This window comes from Canis lupus, chromosome 9 (genome assembly GCF_011100685.1).
Source record: "Canis lupus familiaris isolate Mischka breed German Shepherd chromosome 9, alternate assembly UU_Cfam_GSD_1.0, whole genome shotgun sequence".
Taxonomy (NCBI): Eukaryota; Metazoa; Chordata; class Mammalia; order Carnivora; family Canidae; genus Canis; species Canis lupus.
Window position 1 is genome coordinate 20,608,195 of NC_049230.1, and position 19,696 is coordinate 20,627,890.

Here is a 19,696-nt window from a genome sequence, read left to right on the forward strand (position 1 = left end):
TAGGGTGTCCCCCAAACATGCATGATGCTATTAGGTTCTCACCACCCCATGAGTTGAAAATTATTAGCTCCATTTTACAGATAAGGAAAAAGAGGCTTGAAGAGGCTAAGTCACACATTCAGTGAGTAGCAGCAGAGTCGGGATTCTACCCCATGGACTCCAGAGCTCTTTTCATCCATCTGGCTGCACTCAGAGGCCGACCTCGCCTCTAGGAGAACTACTCAAAGCGAGGCACGAGTGAGGGTTAAGCCATTCTAGAAATTGAAATCCAGCCTTCCTATTGATCCTCCACCGGCAAAACTAGTCTCTTTAACCGATGCTGTCACACGCTCCAGCGCAGGACACCGGGGTGCTGCGAAATATCCTAACTCCAGCAGGCGGCACTGTGAACCAAACACCATTCCCAGCGTGGGAGGCGCGCGGGGAAACCCGCGGGGCGGAGCCACAAGGAGTCGCCGGGGGAAGCACGCGTGGGGGCGTGGCCACCCGGGAAGAGGGCGTGTCTGTCACCCAAGCCCCGCCCTGCCTCTTGGGTCTCTGCTCCAGGTGGGCGTGTCCCGAATTCTCTCTGGGAGAGACACGCGTGGGCCGCTCCCCCCTGGGAGGAGAGCCGCGGAGAAGGGTGAGGGTGTCGCTGGCGGCCCCTCCCCGTGCGGGCCACGTGGCGGGTGCGGGCCGAGCCCGGGGGAAAGAACTTGGCCCGCGGGGAGGTGGGGGGACCGAGGCGGCGCCAAGCTGAGCAGAGAGCTGCGGGGTTCAGAGCAGAGAGGCAGCGGCGGCGGCAGCGCCGAGAGGAGGGGAGGAGGCAGGCGGGCGCATGGGGCGCCCCGGCCCCGCCGGTAGCGCGCCCCCTCCTGCCCCGCCGCGCTGAACGCCCCCCAGCGCCGAGCCTCGAACCCCAGCCCTGAGGCCATGCCGGTCATGAAGGGGTTGCTGGCCCCGCAAAACACCTTTCTGGACACCATCGCCACCCGCTTCGACGGCACGCGTGAGTGGGGCGAGGCTGGGGCTGGGTGTTCGAGCGGGGGCCAGGTCCGCTTGGGCGCTGGCGCGGGTCCGCTAGACGTGGGGAGACCCGAGGCGGGGAGAGTGGAGTTGACGGTCTAGGAACTCCCGAAGCCGCGGGAAAGGAACAGGACTGGAGTGCACTGTGAAGGGAGGCGGGGAAAGGGCCAAGAGTGCGGGGGGCCAGGGTTGGGGGTGTGACTGGAGTCAGAAAAGGTTCTTGGTGCCGCAAAACGGAGGAGAGGCCTTGGCAGCCGCCTGCTCCCAGGCAGAGCTCTGCTGGGGGCGTGTGTGTGGGTATCCGAGACGCAGAGGTGGGACGAAGTGGTCAGGCGCTCTGGAGTCTACTTCCAGAAGGCTCCAGGATCTCCTTCCCCCAGAAGAAAAAAAAAAGAAAAAAGAAAGAAAGAGAAAAGATCAGATTTCAGCAGCACCTAGCTTGGATTAAGGTCATGCGCCCCCAAATCTTGGCTCTCCTCTGTCTGAGGGAGGTGAGGCAGGCGGAGGAGGGGTGGTCCGTGTGACGGAGGGAACTCTGCTCGCCCACCCCCAGTTTGGATTCCAGGTTCAGCACCTTGGACAGCCACATTCCCTCCTTCCCTGCCTATTCTCCCGCCTTTCCCTTTTCCTACTTTGGAGCAGAGACATCTCCCCCTGGCCCCTTTGGGTACCCTGGGCCGTATCTGGAAGGTGGGGGGAGCGACACCCGCGGGCGGAAACCAAGCCGCCGGGGCCCTAGCCGCCTCCCCACTCTCCCCCAACAGACACCTCCCTTGTTTCCATAGCTCCCATCACCGGGGCAACGGGCCCTGGGATGGAAGAAGGAGGCTGCTGCCCAGGGCCCAGAGCCTCCCAGGCACCTTCAGTCCCCATCTGCCTGTCTACCCCCCAGACACTCACCCCTCTTAGCACCTGGCACTGGTTGTGTCTCAGGCCCCTTCCCTCATCTGAGACTCTGCCCCCGGATGGCCCACAGAACCCTCCTGTGGCCTCCACCCACTGGAGCCAGATGGAGCCAGCTCAGGTTCTGCTCCTGGTGTTGCTGGATTTAAAAAAACAGCCCAGTGCTCTCAGAGTTTGAGCACTGGGACAGACCCTCTGAAATTACCTAAAGAGATGCTAAAAAGAAGACCTTCCTTGGAAGGCAGAGAATGAGGACACTAACTCATCACTGTCTCCCTCCCCCAACCAAGGAGATTTATGAGTTTGGATCATCTCTGTCTTTTGGTTTCCTATCAATAAAATGGGTGTGATATCACCGAAATCTCTGCCCTGGCTACTCTCTAATAGGATGACAGGATAGCAGCTCTGCATGCATTTTGAAAGCTGTGGGAATGTAGGGGAATCCTTTTACCTTCTCAGTGTAGTGCTTAGTATGTATCAGGATTTGTTCTCCCCAGGCAACTCATGTAACTTTCACAACAACCATGTGAGGAAGATATATTACCCCCCACTTTTGCAGATAAGAAAGCTGAAGCACAAGAGTTCATTAGCTTGCCCAAGGTTACCCATCAGAAAATGGCACAGGTGTCTCACTGGAGCCCATGTCCTTACTATATAGCTGCTCTGTAATAGTTCACCAGCTTGAAGGCAGGAGGAAAGATCATCTTCAACAGTGATCCCCATCTCAATTCCAGGCCACACTTAAGTCCCTGTCCTTTTGCTCTAGCTCTTCTTACTCTCATTTCAGAATATCCAGAAGGGGATCCAGGAATCACATGGAAGCCTAGGAAGTTTCTGGCTCTGTGACCTCTGACCACAGCTTGGGGGAGGTACTGCCCACCTTGAAGCTAGGCTCTTCTCCTGGCCTTGACCTAACCTTGACTTTTTCTTCCCACAGACAGCAACTTCCTGCTGGCCAATGCACAGGGCCCACGGGGCTTTCCCATTGTCTACTGCTCTGACGGATTCTGCGAGCTCACGGGCTACGGCCGCACAGAGGTCATGCAGAAGACCTGCAGCTGCCGTTTCCTCTACGGTCCAGAGACCAGTGAGCCAGCCCTGCAGAGGCTGCACAAGGCCCTGGAAGGCCATCAGGAGCACCGGGCTGAAATCTGCTTCTACCGAAAGGATGGTAGGGGGTCTGGCCCGCCCTGCAGCCCTGCCCAGATCCTGGACCTTACCCAGAGTCCACTTGGCATGGTGGAAGCCTGGGTACTGGTCCCCACACCACCACAAGCTGACTATATGACACTGAGTGCATCCCTGATTCTCTCTAGGCCTTGGTTCTCCCATCCAGAAGGGAAGGAGTCAGTTGACATAATCTCTGGGGTTCTTTCCATCTCTAAACCTTTGCCAAGCCCTTTGACCATGCCCAGGAACCTGGGGTGATGAAGGGGAAAGAGGTGCCTTGCAAAGGGCTGCTCACCCTCCCCTTCCATCCCTCCACATCTACAGGCTCGGCCTTTTGGTGCCTCTTGGACATGATGCCCATCAAGAATGAGATGGGAGAAGTCGTGCTTTTCCTCTTTTCCTTCAAGGACATCACTCAGAGTGGAGGCCCAGGACTTGGGTCCCCAGGAGGCCATGGGGACAGTAATCATGGTAACTGCAGGTGTTGGGAGGAGGCATGAATGGTCAGAGGTCCTTGCAAGGTCATACAAGACTTTTTCCTACCCAGCCTCCTAGGATGTGCCCCCACTTACCTCTGCACGCTTCTTTCCAACAGAAAACTCCCTTGGTAGGAGGGGAGCCAGCTCGAGACTTCGATCTGCCCGGAGGCAGAGCCGTACTGTCTTACACCGGCTGACTGGCCACTTTGGCCGCCGGCGCCAGGGAGGCATGAAAACCAATAATGTGAGTCCTATCTCTACCCCAATATCTCCCAGCTGTGATTCTAAGGCGCCCTTGCTAATATCTCCCTCCAGTGGCTTATTCCTCCGACCATCCATTTCTCATGTACGACTCTCTGCTGTGTCCCATGTGTCCTCACATTTTCCAACCCCATCTCCCTTTCTTCCCTATGATTGACATCATTCTACTCTGATGATGTCATAAGGGCAGGGATCTAGCAGCAACTATATCACTTACATCTGAATGATAAGGTTACCTCATAGGAGTGAAATCATAAGCTGTGGTTCTAGGGAGAAGGCTTCCATTGGGGTTTTGGTTCTAGCCCCAGGACCCTGATAAAGCCACAGGATTGATTCTCCAACCCTCTGTGTAGTTTGTGGGGGCTACAGGGAATGGGGTGCACTGTGCCAGTGTCCCCTCATCTCTGGGATATCCCCATCCCCTACAGGGATCCCAGACTCCAAGCGAAACTTGAAGAAGTTAGCGACCCCTCAAGCTAAGGCATGTGCCTGATTTGTCATAATCTCCTTCTCAAGCAGGGTTAAGGTCAAGCCTTATAAATACCCCACACAGGGGTCCATGGGTGGTTCAGTGGATTAGGTGTCTGCCTTTGCCTCAGGTCATGATCCCAGGGTGCTGGGATTGAGCCCCACATTGGGTTCCCTGCTCAGTGGAGAGTCTGCTTCTCCCTCTCCCTCTGCTCCTCCCCACTGCTCATGCTCATTCTCTCTCAAATAAATAAATAAAATCTTTAAAAATAAATAAATACCCCCACACAAAATATGATTTCTCAAAAGGGGACCTGAGCAGTAAGTTGGCAGAGGAAGGTAGTGTCAGGCGCCAGCCCCTGAACCCCTCTCCTGCACCTTCTATCTCCTCACGTGGTCATGCCTGCAGTGCCCACTCCCCTCCTCCCCATCCTGTGCCTCTCCCTTCTTGAAGCCTTGCCTCCCCTTTCCCTTAAATGTCCCCAACCGCCACCCCTCTCCCCCTAGAACGTGTTTGAGCCAAAGCCATCAGTGCCCGAGTACAAGGTGGCCTCCGTGGGGGGGTCCCGCTGCCTCCTCCTCCACTACAGCGTCCCCAAGGCCGTGTGGGACGGCCTCATCCTCCTTGCCACCTTCTACGTTGCGGTCACCGTCCCCTACAATGTCTGCTTCTTGGGCGATGATGATACCCCCATCACTTCGCGACACACCCTTGTCAGCGACATCGCCGTGGAGATGCTCTTCATCCTGGGTCAGACCCTCTGCCCCACATATCCTGGTGGGTGGGCTGGGGGGGACCCATGCATCCAAGCTTCGCTCCATCCTAGGCTTACAGGCCCCAGGCATTCAGAGCCCAATCATTTCTAAAGGGTCTTTGAGTCCTAATGGTCCATGCACCCTGACCCCTGACCCCTGACCCCTTCAGCCTTCAGCCTTTAGACCACTCCTCCCTAAAGAGTGGCCAGAAGCCTAGTCTGTCTTCCCCATTTCTGCCTCCAACTCCATTCTGGGTCTTAGGCTTGTTCTCAGCTTACTTAGTTTGTTGGCCCTATAACCTGAATTTCTGGGCCAAAGCCCCCTATTAACAGCCTCTTGCATTCCCAGATATCATCCTGAACTTCCGCACCACCTATGTGTCCCAGTCCGGCCAGGTGGTCTCTGCTCCTCGTTCCATTGGCCTTCACTACCTGGCCACCTGGTTCTTTGTTGACCTTATTGCTGCTCTACCTTTTGACCTGCTTTATGTCTTCAACATCACCGTGGTGAGTGACCCCCATCCCACCCTGCAGCCCAGTCTCCCAAATTTAGCACAGCATCTCCCACTAAGAGACCAACCCCAACCCAGACTCAGCCCTTCCCATCCATCCATCTGCAAGTAGTTGTCAGGCACCTGCTGTGGGCAGAGCCCTGAGCTAGCTGCTCAGAAGGAGCTGGGAGGGTCTGTGCTCTGGGGAGCTCAGCTCACAATCACTGAGGGAAGCTGAGACAAATGAAAAGCTAACTAGGGCTACCAAGGCGGCGTTGGTCTGATGCCAAATGAGTGGTACTTTTCACATTTTTATTTAACAAACAACCGATGAGCATTTAGCTGTCTGCAAAGCACTGTGTGGAGCATGGTCACTGTGGAGAAAAGGGACAAGGATTCAGCCTCCAGGCAGCTAAGCTGGTGAGGGGGCAGGACTGTTGGAGGGGACAGCAGGAACGGAAGAGGTGAATGGAGAGGAAGATGGGGCCCAGGTATTGTTGGGGGCTGGGCATGGAGCTAGCCTGCCTTGGAGTTCCAGGCAGGAAAGTGGGCATGTGTGAAAATGATCTGAAATCTAGCCAGCACCTGGGAGGCCAAGGCACCCCAGCTGGGAAAAAGGCCCCGAAGGGTCTGGGAAGGATTTCTGCAGGGAGAGAGAGCAGAGCTAGACCCTAGACAGAGATTTGGCTGGCAGGAGATGGGGAGAGAGCATCTGGGGGGAGCATAGTAAGCCAAGACAAGGAGGCAGAGGCTGTGGGGTGGACTTGGAGGCAGAGAGCCAGGACCTGGGTCCTCCCAGCTCTCTGGAGAATGCCTGGAGGTGCCCTGAGTGGTCAGCTCTGCACCCAGCCAGCCGATAGTAGGTGTTCTCAAGTCCAGGGTGAGGAAGTCCCACCTTGTGTCCCCAGACTCCCTTGGCTGTTGGGTGGGGAGGTGGAGAGCAGTTTCCCTGTGCGCTCCTCTCTCTGCCACACTCAGCTATAGCAGGAAACCACCTACACGCAGCCGGATTTAACTAGCCGCCAACGGGCTGTGGGCCTCTTCTCCTGGCTGTGTACACGTGTGTGCACGCTCCCACACACGTGCATGTGTGTATGTCTGCCCTGAGGCTCCGGCCACTCTGAGCAGAGCTACCTATCCCTCCCTGTGAGTGCACTCTCCCAACCCATGCCCACCGGGCTGGTGTCAGTGGGCAGACAACTGTCCCTGGAGAGAGGAAGAGCTGCAGAGAGGCCCCTGTTCCTCCTCACAGGCAGTCCCCCTCCTCTGGTACCTTCAGGAGCACCTTCCATTTACTAAGTGTGTTCATGCACATCATCCCATAGGAGTCTCACAGTAACCTCTTGGGTAGATTCTCTTTTTCAGAGGTAGATGCAAAGGCTCAGAGAGGTGACGCAGCTAACAGTGGCAGGCAGGAGATTGGAACCAGGTCTCCAGACTCCTTGTCTATTCCTCTTTCTACCATACTACCCTGCTTCCCCGGAATCCAAGCTCCCCCCCCCCAACCCCGAGTGGGTGATGTGGCGTGAGGAGAGATAAGGAGCAGTGCTGGGCCAGAAGGAGGCAGAGCAAGGATAGAGGATGAGTGGGCACTGGCAGAGCTGTGGACTTAAAGGATCCAGGCCTGGGGACATTCTGGTCTAAGGAGAAGGAGAGGAGGGCACCAAGTGAGTGGGGCACAGGAGCAGGTGACTAGAGGCAAGCCCTGAAGGATTCAAGTTTGGAGGCAGAAGTTCTGGGAGGTGGGGGCAGATGTTAAGCCCTGGAGATGGTCCATGTGGGGAAAGCAGGGCCACCTCCTTTCCAGCTCCTTCACCTAAAATTAGAGAAAAGGACAGGAGGTGGCTCAGGAGCTGTGTAGGGCCAAGGCTATGGGGGATGCTGCTGGAGGGCCTTTGTGCTAAGTTCACCAGGCGCTGCCCCAGGGCCCCCAGCCCTGGCTTCCAAGCTATACCCTCCCTTAGAGTACCTGCTCCTCATCTCTAAAATTTGAAGGACCAATTGAAGCATTAATGATCACAGTGAAAACAGTCATGGTGGTAATATTAGCTAACACTTACAGGATGCTTACTAGGTGCCACTAGCTCCATCAACCTCCAACCAGCCCCCGCAAGGGCTAAGACCTCAAAGCCGAGGCTCCCTCTGTTCCTGGTCTCTTTCCCTCAACATTCCAGCATGCTGCTGTCATCAGCAGCTGACCCACCATGGGAACAGTTCCCAGGCCTCTTGCCTGTTCCCACTCTACCTTGCTCTCTGTGTCTTGAGGGATGGTCCCCTCATAGATGCTGTAATCACTGACACCAGCTCCTGTCCACAGCTGATTGTGCCTAGGACCGTGGGGGCTTCAAGCAGGGGCTAGAGATCATTCTGTATGTTCCCCTACCTCTGACCAGGACTTGCTTTTTCACCAGCCCACAGTGCTAGAGGCAGAACAGCACAAAATGGACTTAGGTAGCAACTCAAATGGAAGTCCCAGTTCCATTATTTCCTTGGGTGTGTGACCTTGAGCAAATCACTAGCTTCACTGAGCTTTAGTTTACTCATCTGCAAACTGGGAACAATGATGATAATTTGAACTGAAGGCATGAGTTTTTCATGAGGATGATAAGTGCTTCACCCAGTGCCTGACATATATAGCGAGTGCTTATATAAGTAAGCCAGGACGCATATAGTAAGTGTTAGCCTTTATTGGTTTTAGTATTATTCTCTCCCGGCTGCATTCCCTCGTCATTTTCTCAGGACAGCAGGACCATTTTTCCTGCTGCAGCTTCCCCTGTCTCTAGGGCATCTGGTGACAAGGCGCTGGGAGGGGCCTTGGGGGTTCCGAGGCGAGGCGGTGTGCCTGCTGACAGCCTCTCCCCCGCCACACTCCCTGCAGACTTCACTGGTGCACCTGCTGAAGACGGTGCGGCTGCTGCGGCTGCTGCGGCTGCTGCAGAAGCTGGAGCGGTACTCCCAGTGCAGCGCTGTGGTGCTCACGCTGCTTATGTCCGTCTTTGCACTCCTCGCCCACTGGATGGCCTGCATCTGGTACGTCATCGGGCGCCGGGAGATGGAGGCCAATGACCCGCTGCTTTGGGACATCGGTGAGCCACCGACCCCAGGCTTTCACTGACACCCATCCACCTGCCCTGTCCACACAGGCCCCCAAGCCCATGCCTCCCCTGGCACCACCCCCACCACCCCCACATTCTTCCCTCCATCCCACAGATGTGCATTGAGCTCCTTCCCCGTCAGGTGTGGGAGTACTGAGTGAAGATGAGGGTTCTGCCTTAGGTTGGCTGACCTCACAGCCTAGCAGGGGAGCAAGAACAGTGACAGGCAATCAGAACAGTACAGAAAACATTCTGATGGTGGGGAGGGTGTTTGGGGCAAAGGGAGCAGGACTCCTGCCTGGACCCTTTCCATGACCCTGCATTGCCCTCAAAACAAAGTCTGCACTCTGTCCACACCCTGCATAGCCCTGCAGCCTTCTCTCTTCCCACCTGGCTTCCCCTTCTCCCCTGCGCCCTGTGCTGCAGCCACATTGGCCTCCTGCCAGCGCCCAGGATGTACTGCTTTCTCACAATGGCCTTGAACATGTTTTCCTCTTGGGAATCCTCTCCCTTTTTGTCTTCCCTCCCCTTCTTCCCTTACGTGGCTTTTCTATTCCTTGCAATATCCACTAAAGTGCTCTGTCCTAAGGGAGTCCTTCAGGAACCATACCCCATTGCCCCTCAACTGGGTGGGCCCTCCCTAACCTATTATGGCTCCTGGGACACCCTATACTTCCCTTTTAGTAGCTCACTGACTACCTGCAAGGTATTTCATGTGTCTTTCCCCTCTAGACTTGTAGGTTCCACCAGGGTGGGGAGAATGTCTGGCTGGGTCAAGTGCCACCACGCTGTACAGAGGGGGTTGCTCAATAAACTACAAGAGAGTCAGAACCCGCCTCCCCCAAGAGTCAGCAGCTTAGCAGTTTAGCCTTGGTTTGCTGCAACTGTAACCAGTTCAGAGTGGGGAGTCCCAGGCCCAGGCTGCTCCTCACATTTCCTGTGCCTGCGGGTGCAAACCTCCCCTCGCCTCTGTAAATACTTGCCCAAGGTCAGGCGCGGCAGCTCGGGGGAAAGCCAGCTCCCAGCCACCCCGGGCAGCTGCTCCTTGCCTCCCTCCACCCCCCAGGCTGGTTGCACGAACTGGGCAAGCGGCTGGAGGAGCCCTACGTCAATGGCTCGGCGGGCGGCCCGTCGCGGCGCAGCGCCTACATCGCTGCCCTCTACTTCACGCTGAGCAGCCTCACCAGCGTGGGCTTCGGCAACGTGTGCGCCAACACCGACGCGGAGAAGATCTTCTCCATCTGCACCATGCTCATAGGCGGTGAGGCCGGGCCTGCCAAGCCCCGGGGTGGCCCTGCTAAGCCCCGCGTGCAGATGGGGAAACGGGCTCAGAGAAGGCAAGATGTCCACCCACGTCCAGCCAGCCGTGCATTCATTCATAGCCGTTTCCTCGGCATCTACTACCTGCTGGCCCTGGGGGCATGCCACAAGAAAGGGCGTAGCCTCTCACGGAGGGGATGAGACACCCAAGCTCATGATCTAGTGGGGGGCGGGCAGGAGAGGAGCACCAGACCTGGCCCCTTCCTGCTGCCACCCCAGCCCACTGGCCCTCCTGGCCCTCCCTCCCCGGGACCCCGAGCCGCGGAGGGCAGGGAGGAGGCAGGGAGGGGGCCGACCCTCACGGGCTGCCCGCTGCCGCCGCTGCAGCGCTCATGCACGCCGTGGTGTTCGGGAACGTGACGGCCATCATCCAGCGCATGTACTCGCGCCGCTCGCTCTACCACAGCCGCATGAAGGACCTCAAGGACTTCATCCGGGTGCACCGCCTGCCGCGGCCGCTCAAGCAGCGCATGCTCGAGTCCTTCCAGACCACGTGGGCCGTCAACAGCGGCATCGACGCCAACGAGGTAGTGCGCTAGTGCGCGGGGCTCCCCGGGCCCGCCGCAGGGAAGGGGCGGCCGCCCACCCGGGTCTGGAGTGGAGGCAGCCGGGGGCCCAGGAGGCAAGGTGTGGCTCACGGGGGACGCGCACCCACCCAGATCCACATCCCATTCCCTTTGCGCTAGGACACGGGAGCTGAAAGGGAGCTCAGGCCTCAGCTAATGCCAACCTCCCCGCAGCTGGTATTCTCCTGATCACTGGCTTTGGGCCAACCTCTGTGCTGGACACAGGGAGCTCAGAGACGATGACATTCAGCCCTTGTCCTCAGGGAGACACCAGTGGGGTGAGGCAGGTGGACAGGTAAACCATTAGGCAGTGAATAGGACTCTCCTTCAGGGCACCGTGGTGCAATGAGGGGACATTGTGTCTGGGCCTAGAGGAGTTAGGGAGGTGGCACAGAAGAGGGAGCGTTGTGAAGGGCAAGAAGGAAATCAGCCTGCGACCAGAGGCCATTCCAGGCAGAATGAGCAATAGGAACACTGGTCAGGAAACGTTGACGCAAAAGAACGCGGTGAGTTCAGGGAACTGAAAGTCCTTCAGTGAGCCTTCAGGAACGGGTGTGTGAGTGCGGTGAAGGGAGGAGTGAGACAGTGCAGGAGACAGGGTCTGGGAGGTGGGCCAGCCCAGCTCATGGATGATCTCGAATTTAGATTTTATCCTGCAAAATTTAGGCTGGTGAGTGGTCTGGAGATGTTTCTGAGAGCAGGAGCCATGGGACCTGGTGATTAGCTGGTTGCAGGGGAGGAACTCAGAAAAAGTCCCAGGTTCCTGGTTTGGGCAAAGGGGTGTGATGGAGGCATCGCAGGAGGAAGGTTGGACTTCAGGATGAAAACGAAAGTCCATGGGCAGCCCGGGTGGCTCAGCGGTTTAGCGCCGCCTTCCGCCCAGGGCGTGATCCTGGAGACCCGGGATCGGGGTCCCACATCGGGCTCCCTGCATGGAGGCTGCTTCTCCCTCTGTCTGTGTCTCTGCCTCTCTCTCTCTCTCTGTGTCTCTCATGAATATATGAATAAAATCTTAAAAAAAAGGAAAAGAAAGAAAGAAAGAAAGAAAGAAAGAAAGAAAGAAAGAAAGAAAGAAAGAAAGAAAGAAAGAAAGAAAGAAAGAAAGAGAAAGTCAGTCCAGGATTAGGCCATGTTGAAGGTGTGGTGCTTGTGGGAGATCCAGGTGGAGGCTGCTCCATAGGTAGATGAAAATACAGGTCTAGACCCATATGCAGGGCTCCAGGCTCCTCAGGAGTGGGGAATTCACAGAGTTGGTTGCCATGATGCAGGAAGAATGTAGCAAGTTAGAAGAGGAGCCTGGGGAAGAAATGAGGACAAAAGGAAGAGGTCAGCAAGTCAGATTGGCCTAGAGGCTCCGTACCATGAGGATGGATCTGTGAACATTAAGTTTGGTTCCTTGAAGGTCATTGGTAATGTTCAAGTCTAGTGTAACTCTGCATCTTTACAGATGAAGATACTGAGGTCCAGAGAGAGCAAATGGATTGTCCAAGGGGCTGATTTTAGTTTCCTGATGCCTGGTTGAACGGCTGACCCACCAGGGCTGGTCCTTGTGTGGGATTGAGTAACTAGGACAACATGTGTGACCTCTGCATGTAGTCACGGGTGGTAGCCAGAGAGGAAGACTTATCTCTGCTCCAGAACTTGGGTTGGGAGGTCCACACACACAAGCAAAATTGAGGTTTGACATGCACAGTTCTTCCTGATGGTCAGAAATGGGTAACTTCAAAGCAAAAGGCCAGTTGGAGCTCTCCCCTTGGAGACAGCTCAGCACATTTGTAGAACTCAAGTAGCAGCTGTAGGGGGATGGCCAGAATGACCTATGCCCCTTATGCAGTTACTGCGTGACTTCCCAGACGAGCTGAGAGCTGACATCGCTATGCACCTGAACCGGGAGATCCTGCAGCTGCCGCTGTTCGGAGCGGCGAGCAGGGGCTGCCTGCGGGCCCTCTCCCTGCACATCAAGACCTCGTTCTGCGCTCCAGGCGAGTACCTGTTGCGCCGTGGGGACGCACTGCAGGCACATTACTACGTCTGCTCCGGCTCGCTTGAAGTGCTTCGAGACAACATGGTGCTGGCCATCCTGGGTGAGGATCCCACCACCATCTACTACCTACCCCAGAACCTTGCCCCAGAGGCCTTGGGTGTGGCCAGGAATCAAGGGACTGAGAAACCCCTGGTGGATATGTGGAATTCCTGCTGAGGAGTCCTCTTTCCTGGTCCCTTCACCCTACTATCATCCTCTTTCGTCCATACCCTTGGACTCTGCCCTAATCCCATTGGCCATCAACCCATCAACCCTTCCCCTGCCAATGACTCTCTCCCAACTCAATTGGTCCTTTTCCCACTGTATTGTCTTCCAATTCCACTGGCCCTTCCCATTGACCCTCAACTTCACTGACCTTTACCCTTTAACTGACCCGTCTGGCCATTCTTTACTGATCATCCAATTCCATTGATTATACTGAAATCCCCCATTGACTATCTTCCAACTTCATCCATCATTCTCCACTGACTTTTTCCCAACTCTGTTGATTATTTCCACCAATCCTATTGATTGATCCATCTTCAACCACCCTTCAAACACACCTACCATCCATCAAATCCATTGACCACCTCCTGCTGATATCCTCTTGGTCCCTCCTGCCCCACCTGACTGTCCCCATCCCTTGCCCACAGGGAAGGGGGACCTGATTGGGGCAGATATCCCTGAGCCGGGGCAGGAGCCTGGGTCAGGGGCAGGCCCAAGCTGCGTGCTGAAGACCAGCGCTGACGTGAAGGCACTGACCTACTGTGGCCTGCAGCAGCTGAGCAGCCGAGGGCTGGCTGAGGTCCTGAGGCTCTATCCTGAGTACGGGGCTGCCTTCCGGGCTGGCCTGCCCCGGGACCTCACCTTCAACCTGCGCCAGGGCTCTGACACCAATGTATGTAGACCCCCTATGGCCTGTCTCTCCTCCGAGGTCCCCTCCTTCAGAGCAGACCTCCCCCAGCCCAAGAGAGGGCCCCATGCATCTCCTTCCACCCTGAGAAAATTGTTTCTCAAGCCCAGGCACCCCCTTCCATTGTCCCTTCCATGCTTGCTTCGCATCTTCCACTCCCACCTGACCCTTCTCCATTGGCCATCACCCAACCCCATGGACCATCTCTCACCACTTCTACTTCCAACTCCTCTGACCCATCATCTCTTATTGGCCACTTCTCAGACTCACTCCAGACTCCTCAGAGGGCCCTCACTTTGGAAACAGTCTCCTTCATGTGCTCCTCTTCTGTCAAGTCCCTCTCTAAACTGGGCATCATCCCCTGGGTTTCCTCTTCTGCACTCACCAAATATTTCCTGAGCCCATTTTGGCTTAGGCTCTGGGCCCTTGTCTTTCGCTACTTTTCAGATTTACTTTGCTACTCAGACGTCTCTGAGTTGGAGTTGGAGGTATCTCTGACTCAACGCCACAGAAAAACCCCACATTCTCAAAGCCCACAGCACTGATGGGTAGGACTAGGAAGTGCTGCAGCAGGGGAGGGAGGAGGTGTGAGTCAGCTTGAACCCCTGTGTGTCCCCCGCAGGGCCTCGGCCGCTTTTCCCGGTCTCCTCGCCTCTCCCAGGTAACACTGCCTTCCTGGGGAGGGTTGAGGTTGCATGGGGGAGAGTCTGGGAGCTGGGGGGTAACTTTCCTTGGCTCCTTTGCTGTGGGGAGAAGGGAGGGAGTGAGGAGCAGCATCTGCCAGTGAAGGCTATTGCTTAATGAAGAGGCCTATTGTTCACTGTCCTGACATCAGCTGCCCTCTGCCCACAGCCCCGCTCGGAAAGCCTTGGCTCCTCCTCAGACAAGACCCTGCCATCCATCACGGAGGCTGAGACTGGGGTGGAGTCTGGGGGTGGTTCTAGGCCCCGCCGGCCCCTCCTGCTGCCCAACCTCAGCCCAGCACGACCCCGGGGCTCCCTGGTCAGCCTCTTGGGCGAGGAGCTGCCCCCATTCTCAGTCCTTGTCTCATCCCCTTCCCTGTCCCCATCCCCTTCCCCTGCCTTGGCTGGCCGGGGCCACAGCCCCTCGCCTCATGGCCCCCCCAGGGGCTCTGCTGCCTGGAAGCTCCCCCAGCTTCTCATTCCCCCACTGGGAACCTTTGGACCTCCGGACCTCAGTCCCCGGTGAGACGCCAGCCTCCCCTGCCTTCCCCATACCCCTGCTGGCTTCCAGAACCTTCTCTGGGCTCTGTCCCCAGCATTCCAACCAGTGCTCATCCAGTGCTCATCCTGTCTCTGCCCCATCTGCCCCTTTGCCTTTCCTGATCCACCACACTTGCAACCCCACCCCTCTTTGAACGCTACTCCTCCCCAGCTCCCTGGCACTGCTGCCCCCAGTCACCCTCTGCCTGCTCTGCTCTGGCCCTTGCCCTCTCCCCGTGGGACTGATGATCACTGCCCCCATCCCAGGATAGTGGATGGCATTGAGGACTCGGGCAACACAGCAGAGGCCCCTACATTCCGGTTCAGCAGGAGGCCTGAGCACCCTAGGCCCTGCTCACAGGCCCCTCCTTCAGGTAAGAGCCAGCCACAGACTTCACCTCCTGGTCACCCAATTCATATCCACCATACATCTATCCCTTCATCCATCCATTCCACACATAGTAAGGGCTGACCACATGCTGGGCTCTGTGCTGGGCGTACACAGATAAACCAGACCTGGCCTACACCCTTAGTGAGCTCCCAGTGTAGTGTGGGACACAACTGTGTCCTCAGATAAATGATTCTAGAACAGGGTGTTGAGTACCATGACTGAGACAAGGACAAGACTCTAAGGTAGAAGAGGGCACCCATAACTCTCCTTCTTAGAGGAGGGGACACTTCTGGTGGGACTTAAAGTTTCGGTGGGAGTTTGAGGGGTGGCACAAGGCAGTTGTTGGAAGGCATGAAGGCAGGAGAGAAGAGCATATTGTGTTTAGGTGCTGAAGAGAAGCTTCTCTGTAAAGAGCTTGGGTGGGGGAGGGGGGAGGGGCTGGGGAGGTCAGCCAGCCTGAGGAGTCTGGGTTTCCCATGGTCCTGAGCCCAGAGCTCCCTCTCCCCTTGTTCTGTGCCTGCCCAGCCCAGGCTGTAGACTCCTGCTTCCCCGCACTCACCCTACCTCCCTTCCCCTCTGTTCTGTCTGCAGGGACCAGGTCCAGCCAGGAACTGGCCACTGAGGCTGAGGAGATGAAGGAGAAGGTCTGCAGGCTGAACCAGGAGGTAGGTTGGTGCTGGCTCTCCCCTCCCACCTTGGAAAATACTATCTTGGGAGATGTGCCTCTTAGAAGAGATGAGCCTCATAGAAGAGCCTTTCCGTGTTCAGAGCCAGAGTCCTGAGTTCACACTAGCTGGGTGACCTTGGGCAAGTTCCACAAAGACCCTGAATGTCCATTTCTTCATCTAAAAATAGGGAAAATAGGTTTTTGCCAGAGTTATTGAAGATAAGAGCACCTGCATGCCCGCCCTGCCCAGTCCGTGGCACACTGTAAGTACTCAGTGCTTCCACTGAGTGCTTCCACTCCTTCCCAGCTGCTTCAGGTCGTCCTGCCTGTAAAGAGAGCCTCTCTTCCCTCCACCACCTTGGGGTTCTCTCCTTTAGGGACCTGACCTACCAAGTCCTTTTACTCGCTCCAGCCCTGGGAAGCGGCTGCTCAGCAAATGTAGGAGGCAGAGGACAGGGAGGCAGAGAGGCTTTCAGCCCTGGGAGAGCTGGATCCTAATGTTTGAACCCTGGTCAGGAGGAGCCCAGATCTTGTATGGCAAGGCGCTGTGTTTGCCTCCTCCCCAGGGATGTCTGAGCCATCACCAGGGCACAGCCAGGCCCAACCCTTTGGGAGTGGGTCTTCCCTGGGTTCTGATAAACATCGGCTGCATCCCAGGAGGGCAGCCCCTGGGCTGGGCGCCCCTGGGGCTGGGGGCGGGTCCTGGCCCTGGTTGAGCCAGATGAAGGGCTAGTCCTGCTTCCGTCATAGTCCTAGGCTGGTGGTTCCCACACTTGGGCGTCCATTAAGATGCAGACTCCTAAGCCTCACCCAGTTTGGAATGTCTGGGGTGGGGCCCAGGAATCTGCATCTTGACAAGTTTTACAGTTGATTCTGTACTCCCTGAAATTTGCAAAACACTGAATAGACACACTTGAGCTTGTGTCCTGGGATCACCTGAGACTAACGCTGTGTCTGTTACCTTGAGCTTTGTGGCCACTTTGAGAAGTCGGGGTGGAGGAGGTGGTTTGCAATAGCTGCTGTCCCAAATCCTTTTCATAGAGAGGCTGAATGTTTACATCTTGACAAAGATAACCCCTGCCCTGCCTTTTTCTCAAGGTGGCCGTGAACAGCAGTGGCTGGGAAGGAGTTTTGTAAACTGAAGGAGGGCGTGTGGTAGCAGGGAAGGAGGGGGGCTGTAACTTGCACTTAGGAGAGTGGTGTGGTTGTGGCACCTGGGAAAAATTTGTTATGTTTTCAACAGATCTCCCGTCTCAACCAGGAAGTGTCTCAACTGAGCCGGGAGCTTCGACATATCATGGGCCTGCTACAGGCCAGGCTGGGTCCCCCAGGCCACCCAGGAGCCTCGGCTCGGCCCCCAGACCCTCCTGGTCCCCAGCCAAGGGCTCCGTGCATCTCTCCCTGTCTATCTGGACCACTGCCTAGCCTCCAGGATACTACTCTCGCTGAGGTCCACTGCCCGGCCAGTGTGGGGACAGCAGAGATGGGGGCCACCCCCTCCAACCTGAGACCCTCCATGCTGTCCCCCTACCCCTCAGAGCCTGAGTCTCTGGGACCCTCCCCAGTGCCAGAGGCCTCACCTCCGACCCCACGCCTCATGCGGCAGAGCTTTCGGTCCAGGCCAGACACGTTCCACTGACCCTGGCCCTGGGCCCAGGCCTGTCTGGGGTGGGCACTGCTGTCTGCCCTCCAGGAAGGGGCTGGGCCCCTTGGCCTCCTGCCTTGGGTCAGCGGCCACCAGCTGGTCTGGTTGGCTCGGCATTCTCTGGACTTTTTTTTACAAAGCCTGGTCACTTCTGACCCTGTTCCCTTCTCTAAACCCTCCCCTGTCCTTCCCCTCTGTGAGGGGAGCCACCTGAGGCTGTGGAACCCAACAGGCATAAGACGGAATGCAGTGCGGATTAGGCCCGGCAGATGACATGTCCTGCTTTCTCCCCAGGACCTGGAGGCAGGTAGATATGGGGGAGCATTGGGGGCTGGGGGAGGGTCCCAGATCCAGCACAAGAAGTGAAGGCTGAGACAAGAGCAGGGAGGATCTTGGTGTCTAAGGCAAGAGGGACAGATTGCAGATCCCACTACAAGAGATAGCTTCATGGTATTGTGAGGCCTTCTGTCCTAGCCGCCCTGAGCCCTGCTGGAGACCATGGAAGCAATGTCACCTTGAGAGGGATAGGTTTGAGATGGCTGGCATCTGAGCAACACAAGACTCCTTAGACCTCCCACCACCAGCCCAGGCTGGAAAGGTTCACTTCATTCCTCAGCCTACACAGGAAACCCCTAGATATGTATTCTTCAGTTCTCACAGCTTTTTCTTTTTCTTTTCTTTTCTTTTTTTTTTTCAAAATATGAATGATTGCCAGCACTAAAAATCAGGAGAGTTCACATAAATATCCAGATATTCCAGCTTCTCTAAAAAAATTTGAGGAGCTCTAGCAATCCTGGGCCATATTCCATGTGGCAATAATCAACTGGTATTGAGTGGCTACTGTCCTCTTGAGAGGTGGCCTCTTGAGACCATCTCCTGACACCTAGCTAGCTTTCCTCATTTGAATTTTTTGTCTGGTCTCTATAGGTATTTGGGTTTGTGGTTCCTGCCTTAGAGTGTCCTCCTAGGTTTCTCTGCTCCAGCGGGTGCTTTTTCTCCAGCAATGTCTATTTCTACCCCTGGGCCTGGGCCTGTCAACATCTCTGTTTCTGTCTTTCTGCAGGCTGTCATTGAAGATGGTCTCTTCTGCGGCCAGCAACATGAAACAGTCCCCACAGCACTCTCTATCCCTCCCCCCTGCACCAGACCTCAGCCAAGCCTGTTCTTCCCACATCCAACATGGTCTCACTCAGGGCCCTGACTTCTCATAAACCCACCCTGGTCTCCAACTCTCCTTTACTACCCAACACCCAGGGCTCACTTTTGGATAGGAAATAAACGCTTTATTTTTGTAGTTGTTGGCTCTGGATGTTTCTGGGGGTTGATCTGAGAGCCCCAGGGCTTTGGAGGAGTCTACAGGGCAGTCACTCCCCACCACACCCCAGGGCCCTGTTGCTGTCTCTAGGAAGAAGGGCAAAGGCGCCAAGCAATCCACTTGGCACCGCATTCACGCCACCAGAGGCTCCAGGGATGAGGTAGAAACATTAATGAGTCACTGTGGGCCTGTTGTACCCCCTCCTCCTCCCATGCATCACAGCCACAGATTCAGATACAGTACGTGAGAGGGGCAGAGTCCTGGCTCAGGCCCACCTCCAGCCCTGGAAAGGTACCCCATGGGACTCCCCACTGATCCTGTATAACTGATCTGTACCTGTTGCAGGCTAGGTACAGCAGGGGTTGGGGAAAAAGCTTGTCACTAGCCAAGAACCTGTTAGGAATTCTACTCTGCCCTGTCTCCTTTGCTCTCCCAAGCCTCTCTTCCCTCTTAGCTTTCATTTCTCAGATGATCACTGAAGGGGTGCAGGGGTAGGGAGATGGGAGTTATGAATATTGTTAGAAAGAAGCACCCTGGTGACCAGATGGAACTAGGTGTGGGCAGTTTTATGGCAGGCTGTCCCAAACAGGTTGATTCTCCAGCTCAGGCTCCAAAATATGATTGGTGTTCACCCATGTCACAGGAGCAACGCCTACAGCTCTCTCTGGCCTGAGCTTTGATTGCATACAGGTTTTGAGTACTGTTCCAGGGAGTGGGACACAAAGGCAGAGGAGATACCGGTCTGTGTTGGGGGATGGGGGTGGGCGGAGACAAGAAGTGGTCCTAATCCACATTGAGGAAAGAAAAAAAAAAAGAAAGAAAGAAAAAAAGAAAGAAAGAAAAGAAAGAAAGAAAGAAAGAAGAAAGAAGAAAGAAAGAAAGAAAGAAAGAAAGAAAGAAAGAAGAAAGAAAGAAAGAAAGAAAGAAAGAAAGAAAGAAAGAAAGAAAGAAAGAAAGAAAGAAAGAAAGAAAGAAAGAAAGAAAGAAAGAAAGAAAGAAAGTCCTG

General features: G+C 55.8%; 1 protein-coding gene across 2 annotated transcripts; it reads left to right on the top strand.

Moving 5' to 3' along the window:
- Nucleotides 1-587: 587 nt before the first annotated feature.
- KCNH4 (potassium voltage-gated channel subfamily H member 4) lies at nucleotides 588-18,669 on the top strand. Of its 2 annotated transcripts, XM_038547299.1 has the most exons (17): nucleotides 831-988; nucleotides 2,846-3,079; nucleotides 3,403-3,549; nucleotides 3,674-3,801; nucleotides 4,794-5,037; nucleotides 5,391-5,548; nucleotides 8,411-8,618; nucleotides 9,694-9,888; nucleotides 10,275-10,474; nucleotides 12,348-12,597; nucleotides 13,190-13,434; nucleotides 14,072-14,110; nucleotides 14,302-14,654; nucleotides 14,940-15,046; nucleotides 15,655-15,728; nucleotides 16,974-17,682; nucleotides 18,439-18,669. In XM_038547299.1, exons 1-16 carry the CDS (start codon nucleotides 913-915, stop codon nucleotides 17,367-17,369), a joined length of 3,054 nt encoding a protein of 1,017 aa, XP_038403227.1. In that variant the 5' UTR covers nucleotides 831-912; the 3' UTR covers nucleotides 17,370-17,682; nucleotides 18,439-18,669. The 2 variants fall into 2 exon arrangements, with proteins under 2 accessions (XP_038403228.1, XP_038403227.1); XM_038547300.1 differs by lacking the exons at nucleotides 13,190-13,434; nucleotides 14,940-15,046; nucleotides 15,655-15,728; nucleotides 16,974-17,682; nucleotides 18,439-18,669 and having other exon boundaries at nucleotides 588-988; nucleotides 14,302-14,502.
- The last annotated feature ends 1,027 nt before the right edge of the window (nucleotides 18,670-19,696 follow it).

Bases quoted from the DNA above. Each gene is read 5' to 3' on its own strand.
- KCNH4 (XM_038547299.1), top strand. From the start codon at position 913: ATGCCGGTCATGAAGGGGTTGCTGGCCCCGCAAAACACCTTTCTGGAC. The intron at 989-2,845 runs GTGAGTGGGGCG...TTCTTCCCACAG, and splicing joins CACCCGCTTCGACGGCACGC to ACAGCAACTTCCTGCTGGCC. The intron at 3,802-4,793 runs GTGAGTCCTATC...CTCTCCCCCTAG, and splicing joins GAGGCATGAAAACCAATAAT to AACGTGTTTGAGCCAAAGCC.